Source organism: Scyliorhinus torazame, chromosome 14 (assembly GCF_047496885.1).
Source record: "Scyliorhinus torazame isolate Kashiwa2021f chromosome 14, sScyTor2.1, whole genome shotgun sequence".
Lineage (NCBI taxonomy): Eukaryota > Metazoa > Chordata > Chondrichthyes > Carcharhiniformes > Scyliorhinidae > Scyliorhinus > Scyliorhinus torazame.
The window spans coordinates 61,758,537-61,772,849 of NC_092720.1; the positions used below are offsets into that span (position 1 = coordinate 61,758,537).

General features: G+C 46.9%; 1 protein-coding gene across 1 annotated transcript in view; it reads left to right on the plus strand.

Annotated features, from left to right (window-relative positions):
• The window catches only part of LOC140389773 (intestinal-type alkaline phosphatase-like), a 71,181-nt gene extending 64,066 nt beyond the window's left edge, over positions 1-7,115 (plus strand). Inside the window, exons 9-11 of the mRNA XM_072474286.1 lie at positions 27-218; positions 2,470-2,586; positions 6,310-7,115. Of these exons, the coding sequence (XP_072330387.1) occupies positions 27-218; positions 2,470-2,586; positions 6,310-6,581 (581 nt within the window). The 3' untranslated portion in view covers positions 6,582-7,115. The remainder of the gene's footprint in view (positions 1-26; positions 219-2,469; positions 2,587-6,309) is intronic.
• Positions 7,116-14,313: the final 7,198 nt, after the last annotated feature.

Below are 14,313 nucleotides of genomic sequence, written 5' to 3' on the forward strand. Positions count from 1 at the left end.
AATCAATTTTTATCTTTTTTTTTAAAGTGGGAGAATTGACCATGGACACCATGATGGAAAAGCGATGCAAGCTTTAAATGAAGCAGTTCAATTGGATGATGCTATTGAAAGAGCCAGCCACTTGACAAGTGATTTTGACACTCTCTCAATAGTAACTGCAGATCATTCACATATGTTTGGCTTTGGTGGAAAAGCTCTTCGTGGCAATCCAATATTTGGTGAGTGTCAGTATATTCCTTATCTTGGTGAAGGAAAGACCTAAATGCACTTTGAATTAGTGCATTTTGTTTGTTAGCACTACTGCAAAATTCCTTGGGAGGTTTTGCTAAACTCAAGGCACTAGATAAATACAAATTGAATGGAATTTGGTTGTCAAAAAAATCCTTTCTAAAAAAATTGCAAATCGACAAAAATATTTTAAAACATAATTTCTGAGTGTGAATTTTGGTTTAATTTTAGAGAAAAAAAATTGTTATGATAAGTTATATTCACTCAAATGTGCTAGTATAAAACATTGGCACCTGAGTTCATTTAAAATAAATTAACGGGAGATCACATGATGTGAGTGCGGGAGCGGCTGCGTTTTCGCAAGCTCTGGCTCTGCACATCCTTCGATCTTTGTTTTTATCTTTGTGCACATCTCTTTATATCTTTTTTCGGTTTGCATGGCTTTTACTATGTATCGATATTTGTTGGTCAATGTTTCAGCACACTTAAGTTGAGACAATATGCTTTAATCCTCATTGATTCACGGTGCCTGGAAGGAGTTGGGATGGGGCCCTGTCTTTGGTGCTGCAGCTGCCTTTGAGAGGTTTCCTGCCATGTTGATATGGTACACACCAACAGATGATGGCTACTAGCAGTGAAGGGGATCTCTCTGATAGTCTTGGTTCTGCAGTGCAGGATCTTAAAGCCCAATTTTAAGAGTTCCGACACCCCTTTATGGAGGTGGTGGCGACACATGAGGGGGTTATGGAAACTGATGGAATACTGCAAATTCAGCCCATCCCTGACCGAGATGCTACGCGATAGGCTGGTGTGTGGAATTAAGAATGACTCGGAGAAATTACTGGCAGAACCCAATATAGTCGCTTATTGGGTTCTGCCAGTGATTTCTCTGAGTATATAGGCCAATATAGGGCTGGAAATGGCCTTTGGATAGCTTTGTCACTGGAGAACGCTGAGACAGGGGCTCAGGAACCACAAGGGACACGGACAGTAGCATCCTCAGGTTGGGAGCAGAGATCTTGCATCGGGAAGCCAACACTTCAGGGGTTCCCTGGTGGTCAAGGAAACCACGTGAAAACCCCAGGTATACCACAGAAACCATTCCGGAGGCATGCAAGTGCCAGCTAATGGACTAGTCTAAGTGCTGAAGAAGGGCATAACTCAAGCAAGGCTGCCAGAATTGGCAATCCGCGTACTACCCAGGGAAAAAGCCAATGCCGGCACAGGCTCATACCATGCAGGTATACCAGCCTCCAGACGAAGAGACAATGCAGTTGAACTGCATCATCACAACCAAGGTCATCCCTATAATGATGAAACGTCTTTTGCATGGTCACCCATTAGAGATGGATGTGGACACGGGGGCTGCTATCACCGTCATTGGATAACAGACTTTTAATCGCCTCCAGACTGGCATTCTACCTAAGTCTAAAATATACCAGATCTAGGTTATTCACCTACACAGGGGAACCTTCGCGAATTATGAGAACCACAATGACCCCGGTAACCTATAGACAACAGTCAGCCCGACTAACATGCAGAGTTGTGCGGGGACCAGGACCAAGTCCCATGGGAGGAGATTGGCTCCAGCTGTTCAGACTGGACTGGCTGGAAATGTTTAAATTGGGCATTGGAGGACAATACAAGATTATCAGTAAATACCCTGATGTCTTCCTAGGCCCAATCCAGCACTGGGCCTTGTTACTGGCAGCCCACGAATACTCCCTAGAGCATCGCCCTGGAGTAAGAATAACCAAAGCTGCACCTTGCGTCATCTCCCATTGCCCACATGCCTGGCTCCCTTTCGGTGTTAGAAGAGGTCGCCATGACCTTAAATTTCTTAGGGACCTTACCAGTATCAGCAAAACAGATCAAGGTTGGAACACGAAAGGTTACTATATTGTCCAAACTGAGACACATGATCCTGAATGACAGGATTCGGATGGACATTGTTCGTTATTTGCTAGTCCTCAGTCAATTTTGTTTGTTGCTTTTTGGGACTTTTTCTTTTACAAAACTCAAACTAAATGTGTAACACCTTAACTTAACAGTTAACAATGTTGATTCAACAGTACACTTTCCATTTTTGATATTCTACATGTGGTTCATACACAGGAAATAAATTGAATTATGTTTTGTTGACAGCATTGTGATGGCTAACATCAATTACTGACTGCATGTATTGGTTAGGTAGTTGTAAATCAATGAATAATAAACAATATTTTCAATTATTTAATATAGGACTGGCACCTGCATGGGCTACGGATGGAAAGCCATATACAAGTATCTTGTATGGAAATGGACCTGGCTATGCAATCCAAAATGGCACACGACCAAACATAAGCTCAATTAACTATCGTAAGAAATTCTGAGTTTTATATATTTTTTAAAATCTTTATTGTCACAAGTAGGCTTACATTAACACTGCAATGAAGTTACTGTGAAAAGCCCCCAGTCGCCACATATCGGCACCTGTTCGGGCACACGGAGGGAGAATTCAGAATGTCCAATTCACCTAACCAGCACGTCTTTCGGGACTTGTGGGAGGAAACTGGAGCACCCGGAGGAAACCCACGCAGACACAGGGAGAACATACAGACTCTGCACAGACAGTGACCCAAGCCGAGAATCAAACCTGGGGCCCTGGTGCTATGAAGCAACAACGCTAACCACTGTGCTACCATGTCGCCCACTGTGCTACTGTGCCGCCCGTTACTGTTGCACTTTGTAGAAGGAAGTGAGCACTCTTGTATTTAAATGCAACATTGGTTATACCATGTTAATTCAACTAAACTGCCTAATTAAGGCATGCTAAAGTCTGTTTATATAGCTACCACAGGAGTTGGTTCAGGTTTAATAGTTTGAAACTCAGTTAACTTCAGAATTAAAAATGTTGTAACTACAGACGAGTAAAGCTCCCGGCCCTGATGGATTCCCCATTGAGTTCTATAAGACGTTTGCAGGACAGTTGATCCCTTTAATATTAGATATGTTTAATGACTCCTTGTCCCGGGGTTCGTTGCCCGTTACACTTGCGGAGGCCTCTATTTCCCTGATCTTGAAGAAGGACAAGGGCCCTACGGAATGTGGGTTGTTTCGACCCATCTCGCATTTAAATACAGACGCTAAATTATTCACAAAAGTGCTGACAGTGCAGTTGGAGCCTTGCCTCCCAGAGGTGATCTCAGGAGGCCAGACAGGCTTTGTCAAGGGTTGGCAATTGTCAGCTATTCCGGAGATGATTGTTTTCATGGATGTTGAAAAAAGCGTTTTATAGGGTGGAGTGGGATATCTCTGAGATTCTTGGGAGGTTTGGTTTTGGGCAAAAGTTTATATCCTGGATTTGATTTGATTGCTGCATAGCACCCCCACCGCTAGTGTTTGCACAAATGCCTTGAGCTTGGGTTATTTTCTGCTGAATAGGGGAATGAAACTGGGATGTCCATTGTCTCTACTTCTATTTGCTTTAACAATTGAACTACTGACCAAAGCGTTAGGATCTTCTAGTAAGTGGAAAGGTGTAAGTCGGACAGGGAGGGAGCATAGGGGGTCCTTTACGCAGATGATCTGCTTCTTTATATTACGGACCCAGTTTCCAATATGGATGAGATAGCGAAGCTACTACGGAGTTTTGGCTCCTTCTCTAGGTATAAATTGAATTTGGATAAGGGCACATACTTTTCGGAGAACCCTCCGGGGAGGGAATCGGACCTGGGGATGTTGCCTTTTTGCCTTGCCAGATCTAGCTTTCGTTACCTTGGAAACCTGATGGCTCACGATTGGAGCTGGCTCCATAAACTAAATTGTGCTAGCCTGGTGAATGGAGTCACATCTGACTTGCAGAAATGGGATAACCTCCTCCAGTCCTTGGCAGACAGGGTTCAGAATGCCCTCTTGAGGTTTTTATTTATTTCTCAGTGTCTGCCCATTTTCCTCCCCAAATCCTTCTTTGTCAGAGTTCACAGATTAGTGTTCTCTTTTATTTGGGCGGACAGTACCCCAAGGATCCGTAGGGTGTTCCTCCAGAGAGATATAAAATCGGGTGGTTTAGCTTTCCCCAATTTGTTATTTTATTATTGGGCAGCCAATATTGAGAAAGTACTGGGGAGGCTTAGTGATCCGAGTTCAATAGGGGGGCAAATGGAGGTGAGTTCTAGTAGGGGCTTTAGTAACCGCCGCGCTTCCATTCTCTCCCGCAAGATTTTCTTTTTTTTAATGTATTTTATTCCAAACATAAATAAATCCAAGTACATTCTCCACATCTCACCGTTCAGTTTGTGTAAGTTTTACCCCTTTTCAACCCTCTCCCTCACCTCCCCCCACGATGTACAATGACTCAAACATGGTCATGAACAGTCTCCACCATGTCTCAAAGCCCTCCGCTGATCCCCTCAATTCAAACTCAATCTTTTCCAGCTGGAGAAAGTAACACAGGTCCCAAAGCCAGGCCACCACCCCTGGCGGCGTTGTCGACGGGCATTCCAACAAAATCCTTTGCTAGGCAACGAGAGAGGTAAAGGTCACAATGTCGACCTTCCTCTCCTCCATCAACCCCGGCATTTCCGAAATTCGGGCACCATGTTGGTCCAGCCCAGCCTCTACCCCCACAATCTTTGATAATGTCCCAAACACCCCCTCCTAGTATCTCTCCACTTCTCACAGTCCCAAAACATATGTGTGTGATTTGCTGGTCCTCGCCCACACTTCTTGCACTCGTCTGCACCCCCTGGAAGAACCCACTCACCCTCGCCCGAGTCATATGCACCACCTTAAACTGAATCAAACTCATCCTTGCACACAAGGAAGTTGAGTTTACCCAACGCATTAGACCATAAGACATGGGAGCGGAAGTAAGGCCATTCGGCCCATCAGGTCCACTCCACCATTCAATCATGGCTGAATACAACTCCATTTACCCGCTCTCTCTCCATAGCCCTTAATTCCTCGAGAAATCAAGAATTTATCAACTTCTGTCTTAAAGACACTCAACGTCCCGGACTCCACCGCCCTCTGTGGCAATGAATTCCACAGACCCACCACTCTGGCTGAAGAAATTTCTCCTCATCTCTGTTCTAAAGTGACTCCCTTTTATTCTAAGGCTGTGCCCCCGGGTCCTAGTCTCCCCTGCTAATGGAAACAACTTCCCTACGTCCACCCTATCTAAGCCATTCATTATCTTGTAAGTTTCTATTAGATCTCCCCTCAACCTCCTAAACTCCAATGAATATAATCCCAGGATCCTCAGACGTTCATCATATGTTAGGCCTACCATTCCTGGGATCATCTGCGTGAATCTCCGCTGGACCCGCTCCAGTGCCAGTATGTCCTTCCTGAGTTGTGGGGCCCAAAATTGCGCACAGTATTCTAAATGGGGCCTAACTAATGCTGTATAAAGCTTCAGAAGTACATCCCTGCTTTTATATTCCAAGCCTCTTGAGATAAATGACAACATTGCATTTGCTTTCTTAATTACGGACTCAACCTGCAAGTTTACCTTTAGAGAATCCTGGACTAGAACTCCCAAGTCCCTTTGCACTTCAGCATTATGAATTTTGTCACCGTTTAGAAAATAGTCCATGCCTCTATTCTTTTTTCCAAAGTGCAAGACCTCGCACTTGCCCACGTTGAATTTCATCAGCCATTTCTTGGACCACTCTCCTAAACTGTCTAAATCTTTCTGCAGCCTCCCCACCTCCTCCATACTACCTGCCCCTCCACCTATCTTTGTATCATCGGCAAACTTAGCCAGAATGCCCCCAGTCCCGTCATCTAGATCGTTAATATATAAAGAGAACAGCTGTGGCCCCAACACTGAACCCTGCATTGCCTCACTCCACACTCCCCATCCTATCTCGCCCCAGCTCCTCCTCCCATTTCTCTTTAATACCCCTTCTTCTCCCAGCCTATAAAATAATAAAATGTCCCAAGATGACTGAAGATCATGCAGCTGAAAGTGGGGAAAGCGAAGCAAGGATGTAAAGGAGACCAAGGTTAAAGACCAGAGGACATATGCAAACCCTTGGGGTTGAAAGAGGCTAAATTGTTTGGAAGGCATTTAATGAGATGTTCTGTCGTTTGCAGAGAATAAGGACTATGAGCAACAAGCTGCTGTTCCACTGAATTCAGAAACTCATGGAGCGGAAGATGTGGCAATTTTTGCTAAAGGTCCAATGGCTTATCTGTTCCACAAAATACATGAAGAGAATTACATTGCCCATGTAATTGCATATGCTGCTTGTATTGAACCATACACAGAGTGCCCACCAAGTCTCACCCCCAGCAGTGGATCTTCCGCCCAGCCTTTGAACTTTCTCAGTATTTTACTGGTGGCACTTTACCTTCTTATGTATTAAATAATCTTTAGCTTCCTTGCATTTTATTTTTAATTCCACAACATAACTGAGAAATATAATAAACGCTCGATCATATTAATTCATACTTTGTTTTCTCATTTTGCCCATTTAGCTAAGGCAATTAATAATTCTTAAAAAAAATATTTGATGTATTTGAAATCTTGTATTTTTTTTCTCCATTGATGGGATATGGGTGTTGCTGGCAAGGCCAGCATTTATTGCCCATTCCTCATTGCCTTTGAAATGGTGGACCACCTTGATGAACGGCTGCTGCCTGTGCAGTGCTGAGAAGTTCCAGAAATTTGACTCGGCATCAGTGACATATTTTCAAGTTGGGAAGGGTGTGATCTGGAGGGGAAACTGTAGGTGGAGGTGTTCCCATGAACTGACTGCTCTTGAACTCTAGGGTGTAGAAGCCATAGGTTTGGAAGATGTATTAAAATAATAATGAATAATAAAAATAATTGCGTAATTGCAATTTTGGAATAATGTGGATAATAGTATATTTTACAAATAAAATAATGGAAATATTAATGATCTTTTTGTCTTTTTCTTGAAAAGATATTAATTATTTTATGATTCTTCTGGAATTTAATTCCAGTTGTCTGTTGGCTATTGTTGAATCTGAACTACGAACTTAAGTGAGGCTGTCAGTCCAATTCATAAACATTAGCTAGATGAGATCACTGACCACTGAATTCTTTCACTAACCCCCACAGCACCGCTTGATAAGATCAACAAAGCCGGTCAAGTTAGATTTTCACCTGAACACAAAATGTCTGTTATTTACTTGGTTATCGTCATGTACATAGGGTTGGTTTTTTTCGGTCTGACAGGGGTCTTGTCCATTGGTTGGAGAATTGGCGGGGGACCCCTATCAGTTATGTGGGGAAGGCCTGACAGAATAAAATGTCCTTCAGGCACTTAATTGGCCACCATCAGGCCTTCTCCACAATTGGGGTGCTGTCACCGAGAACAGACAGTCAATCAGAGATTGGTAGCTCGTCGCCGTTCCCAGTAGAAGCTGCTAATGGCAATTAACTCCGCTGCGGTCCCAAATCACAAAGGGACACCAGACCACAGGTGAATGAAGGCATGATGGGAGTAACAGCTGATGAGGGGATGGAGGCAAGGGCCAGGGGGGTGGGGGTGGTTTTGATGACCCTGCCAGTCTGGGTTGCTCAAACGGGCACACGGGTTCCTGTGGCGAGTGATTTCCCCCACCTAACCCCTCGGGAAAGCCACTGGCAAACCTAACAGGTTTTGTTGGGCAGCCTTCTAAAAGACAGTGAGACGCATGTAGCCTCCATTTAATTCCTAACCTACCAATAAATTGCAGAGGACTCAGGGATAATAGGTGGAAATTGGCTCATTAATGAGCCTAATTGACATCCCAATACCAGTGGACCCATATCCCCGAATAGCCCCTTCCGTCCTCCAACTTAATGTTTCCGCCGGTTGGTGACCGATAGGGGATCTTTCCAATGATTAAGTGGGCCTGGCTGCCATGGTTTCTGCCACAACAGTCATAAAATTATTTCTGATGGCTTACGCAATATTGAAGAAATACTCAAAGATTCGCCATTGCTTCCGTCTGCTTTGCTGCCCTGTTTGTCAGTACATTAGCCTATTTCCATTCTGTCAGCTCCTCCCAGGTATTCAGAGTCCTTCCTTGGTTCTTAGTCCCTATTCCTTGATCCTTTGTGTTGACCTGATTGCTGTACGTATGGTTCTCTGTCTTGGATTTTCCTTCATTATCTCATGTGGACTAAGTTGCGGTCTCAAACCTGTTGCTCGCTTCTTGATCACCCTCTCTTATTTTGGCTGCACACTGTCAGGTGACTGCAATGATTCTGCTGCAGCAATTCTGGCTCCTCATCAAAAAATGGTGGACTCATTTTTTTCATTTGTTTCTGGGTGGATTTATTGCTCATCCTAGGATTTCCTGAGGACATTAAGATTCAACCACACAGGGATAATTTTTTGTCAGGGAGAAAGGTCTCAGGAGTGAGAGCATCCCTGAATCCTGAAAGGCCATGCCCAGTGAGTAGGCTCCTGCCCGCTCTATTTGCATTTTGAGGATGAGGGGTGGGATGGAGTCAGGTCCACCACCTCCTGAGGCGACATCAGATGGTCAGGCTGGCAGGTTAGAAAGCCTGCCTCTATTTACTAAGACATTGACCTAGTAAAATCATGACTTCCAGGGCCTCATACCCCCATCTGCATGCACCGCCCCCCCCTCCCCATATCTCCCTTGCCACATCCATGCTGCCCGTATGTCTTATCAACCTCCCATTACCCTCAGACCCCTTCCATGCCTCCCCGCCACACATCCTCCATACCCAAGTCTGGCAATATTTTGCAATGATCCAGAAACTGACAATGTAAACCGAGGCTATGAAAAAATACTTTGAAAATAAAACTGTTCACATTACAACCTCTTAGGTGTCAATCAACCATAGCCATTCATGGAATCAATATCAAAACATTTTAAAAAATTTAATTCAGACTCTCTAATCTTGTGCAAATAAACACACTTAAAAACCATATTAAAGAAAGGTTAGGTGATTACAAAATAATAGAGATTTAAATTAAACAAAGCTAGCACTCCCTTTCAGGCTGTGTAAATATTGCCTGCTGAGCTAAGTGGATTACTAATTCTTACTGATGCTCGGCTAAGCATAACTAGTAAAGTTGACCAGGGAGGACTGGTGGATGTGTTTATTTAGACTTTCAGAAGGCTTTTGACAGGGTCTCTCGTAGCAGTTTACTATGTCATGTTAAAGCACATGGGAGTGGGGGTAGTGTCTTAAGATGGATAGAAAGCTGGTTAGCAGAAGGAAGCAAAGAGTTGGAATAAATGGGTATTTTTCCGATTGGCAGGCAGTTACTAGCGAGGTACCACAAGGATTCTGTGCTCGGACCCCAACTGTTCACAGTATCTATTAATGATTTGGACGAGCGAACTAAATGTATTACTTCCAGATTCTATAAAGTTGGGTGGGGGGGTGAACTGAGGAGAGGGTGCAGAGGTACTTCAGTGTGCTGATTCTATTGTTTCCCCATGCAGAATGTTGGTGGGAGCTTGTACTCAAATTGAAGAGTTGTGAGGATTTAAAATTGGCCTAGCTTGGGCTAGAGGGAATGGATCTCCAAAGATAATCAGTTCTGGGGTTAGGCTTTAGCTGGCTGAGGAAGGAAAATGAAGCAAGCCATTGGAAGTTGAGAACAACTTGGGACTGGTTCCTGGAGAATAAAGTGTTCAGTACAGAGACAACATAAAGTATAAGTGTGGTGTAGGAATTTTGATTGTTAAATGGGAAGTTTATTTTCTATAGTTCAGCCATAAGTTACCTACTGAAAAATGTTTAGGCAACATTATTTTCAGTTTGTTTGTTGTAGTAAATGTCTTAAAATCTGAAATCTTGACCTGTGATCATTTGGTCAGGCATTGGAAATATGTACTTTTTAAAGTTGTCAGTCTTTATGGGTATTGTAACCTTGTATACCAGGGTGATAAAACAGTTAGGCATTACATTGATGAGCAATGACATAAGTGCAATTAAAATTAAGGCAGGGGAGCTATTGAATAAACTAAACAAACTCAGTGAGGGTAAAGCCCCAGGTCAGGATAGATTGCATCAATGTTTTTAACAGTACCTAGGTAAGAGACAGCAAAGGCAGGACAACACATAATTAATAATTCATTAGAAAAAGGTGAAGTGCCAGAGCACTGGCAGATGGCTAATATAATTTCTGTATTTTAAGAAGGTGCAGTACATGTGCAAGGAATTACAGTCCAGAACAACTTCAGTGATTGGGAAAACAATACAGTAAGAAGTCTTGCAACACCAGGTTAAAGTCCAACAGGTTTGTTTCGAATCACTAGCTTTTGGAGCACTGCTCCTTCCTCGGGTGAAGGAGCAGTGCTCCGAAAGCTAGTGATTCGAAACAAACCTGTTGGACTTTAACCAGCTGTTGTAAGACTTCTTACTGTGCTCACCCCAGTCCAATGCCGGCATCTCCACATCATGGAAAAATAATGGAATTATTACTAAAGGAAAGAATAGAAGAACATGTCGGAACAAACAAAATATACTTTTAAAGTATTTCTATTTGACAGATTTTCAGCATTTTCACAATCCAAAACAAAAACAACACCAAACAACCAAAACCCCCGCCACCCAACAGACAAGGGTAACCAACTTCCAACAACACGATAAACAAACCCCAACAATTGTAGAATCCCTTCTTCACCTTCTCTAGGGTCAAAATCTCCAGCAGGTCCCCCGCCACGCCGAGGTACAGGGTGGAGATGTTTTTTTTAACTTGTTTTTATTCAAGATTTTACAGAATTTTTACAAAAGCACTACCAAAAAAAGGAAACATTAACAACTTAACAAAACAAGTTGGGATAACTATAATTTACAAGAGAAATCTATCCACAACCCATACAGTCGTCCCCCCCCCCCCCCCCCCCCCCCGGTTTGCTGCTGCTGCTGATGTCCTCACTTAACGTTCCGCGAGAACGTCAAGGAACGGTTGCCACCGCCTGGAGAACCCCAGCAAGGACCCTCTCAAGGCAAACTTTATCCTCTCCAAACTTAGAAACCCAGCCATGTCTCCACACTTGGGGGTTTCGCATCCCTCCACATTAACAAGATCCGTCTCCGGGCTACCAAGGAGGCAGAGGCCAGAACTCCGGCCTCTTTCGGCTCCTGCACTCCCGGATCTTCTGACACCCCAAATATCGCTATCCACAGATTTGGCTTTACCCGAGTGTCCAAGACCTTGGTCATAGCCTTTGCAAAGCCTCGCCAGAATTCTTTAAGCGCCGGGCATGCCTAAAACATATGGACATGGTTTGCTGGGCTCCCTGAATACCTCACACACCAGGGGCGAAATTCTCCGGAAACGGCGCGATGTCCACCGACTGGCGCCCAAAACGGCGCCAATCAGACGGGCATCGCGCCGCCCCAAAGGTGCGGAAAGCTCCGCATCTTTGTGGGCCGAGCCCCAACATTGAGGGGCTAGACCGACGCCGGAGGAATTTCCGCCAGCTGGCGGAAACGGCCTTTGTTGCCCCGCCAGCTGGCGCGGAAATGACATGTCGGGGCTGCGCATGCGCGGGAGTGTCAGCAGCCGCTGACAGTTTCCTACGCATGCGCAGTGGAGGGAGACTCTTCCACCTCCGCCATGGTGGAGACCGTGGCGGAGGCGGAAGGGAAAGAGTGCCCCCATGGCACAGGCCCGCCCGCGGATCGGTGGGCCCCGATCGTGGTCCAGGCCACCGTGGGGGCAACCCCGGGGTCAGATCGCCCTTCGCCCCCCCCAGGACCCCGGAGCCTGCCCACGCCGCCTTGTCCCACCGGTAAGGTAGGTGATTTAATTTACGCCGGTGGGACAGGCAATTTATCGGCGGGACTTCGGCCCATCCGGGCCGGAGAATCGAGTGGGGGGGCCCGCCAACCGGCGCGGCGCGATTCCCGCCCCCGTCGAATATCCGGTGCCGGAGACTTCGGCAACCAGCGGGGGCGGGATTCACGGCAGCCCCCGGCGATTCTCCGACCCGGCGGGGGGTCGGAGAATGTCGCCCCTGTTCTCCACCCCAAAGAACTTGCTCATTCTTGCCGCTGTCATATGCACCCAGGGAACCACTTTAAACTGAATCAAGCTAAGCCTGGCACAAGATGAGGAGGAATTGACCCTGACCAGGGCGTCCGCCCACAGGCCCTCATCGAGCTCTTCACCCAGCTCCTCCTCCCACTTGCCCTTCAGCTCCTCCGCCGAGGCCTCCTCCGCCTCCTGCAGCTCCTGGTATATGTCCGATACCTTTCCGTCTCCTACCCACATGCCTGAGACCACCCTGTCCTGTATCCTGCGGGCAGGTAGCAGCAGAAATTCCACCACCTGCTTCTTCAAGAAAGCGCGGACTTGCAGGTACCTAAAGGTATTCCCCGGGGGCAATCTGAATTTCTCCTCCAGCGTCTTCAGGCCTTTTGATACCCGTTCTGTGCCAGCTTAGAAACCCTCCATCTATTCTACCCGGGACGAACGTGTGGTAATCCTGTTCACCTGCTTGAAGAAGAACTTTGGGATGAGGATGGGAAGGCACTGGAAGACGAACAATAACCTGGGGAGGACCATCATCTTCACGGACTGCACCCTGCCCGCCAAGGAAAGCGGGAGCATGACCCACCTCTTAAAATCCCTCTCCATCTGATCCACCAGCCGTCCCCCCCCCACCCCCCCCACCCCCCACCCCCCACCCCTCCACCCCCCCCCCCCCCCACCCCCACCCCCCACACCCCCACCCATCCCTTCCTCAGCCTAGTTTGATCAGCGAGCTTCAGATGCATTTCTTGTAGCATGGCTACGTCTGCTTTTACCCCCTTTAAGTGCGAGAACACACGGGCCCTCTTGACCGGCCCATTCAGTCCCCTCACGTTCCATGTGATCAGCCTAGTCAGAGGGTTGATTATCTCTCCCCCCCCCCCCCCCCCCGCCCACCCCCACCGACTAACCATCCCCTTTTTTAGGCCAGCCACGTGTCCGCGCCTCCAGCACACTCCAACCCCCCAGCCAGAGGCTCCCCGTCCCGACTCCTCCTTTGACTCCAAAAGTTGCTTCCCCTACAGCCAGCAAAGCAGCATCCCAGCCCTCCCCCACCCCCCTCGAACCCCCTCTCTCAAGTCAAGCATCCGCTTCACCCCAATTCCCCCCCCCCCCCATTACTCTCCCGTAAGTCAGCTGACTCATGCTGACCCCGGACGCTCCCGCGTCTATCTCCAATCCCACTGTTGGCTCCCTCTACGGGCCTCCAACCTCCCCCCCACCCCCCACCGGCCCACAAACCAAGTGAGGGAGAGAGAGCCCCCCCCCCCCCCTTATTCCCATGTGTCAAGAAAGAAAAGCTCAAACAAACAAACAAACTTTGGGTGCTATCCCCAACGACGAGCAACTGCCCCCCCACCCCACAAACTTCTCTCGCTGTCCGGCCCGTCCCCACTGCCTGTGACGCAGCTCTATACAAACAGCAAACAGACCCAGAACCTCGAGGACCCAGAACAAAGGGGCAAAAAAAGAAAACACGGGGGAAAACCAACATAACACTGCCTGCTCCAGCCCCCACCGCCCACACCGAGTATCGACGTCCAAGTGCCAAAGGAGCTCTGTACAAGGGCACAAAAGTCCGTTGTCGGTGGGAGCTGCCGACCGTGCGACCTACCTGGGCATAGCTGCAACCGGAAGTCCAGGGTGGAGAAGTTGACCTCCACCCCAACAAGAGCAGCCTACGAGCGATCAGCCAGGCGAAGGTTAAGACATCTGCCCCCGCTCCCGCCTGCACCTCGGGCCGGTCCGACACCCCGAATATGGGGTGTACTATGGGACTGGGCTCCACATCCACATGCGATTGTACTGAATACCATCCTTCAAAACCTTTCCAGCTTTGGACAGGTCCAGAACATATGAACGTGGTTTGTGGAGCCCCTCCCACATCGCCAATGGACATCCTCCACCCTTCGAATAGCCGGCTCATCCTTGATTTTGTGAGGTGCACCCTGGATTAGATTGGATTAGATTTGTTTATTGTCACGTGTACCGAAGTACAGTGAAAAGTATTTTTCTGCGAGCAGCTCAGAACGTTCAGAACATGAAAGGAAAATACATAATAGGGCAACACAAGGTACACTATGTAAATACATAGACACAGGCATCGGGTGAAGCATAC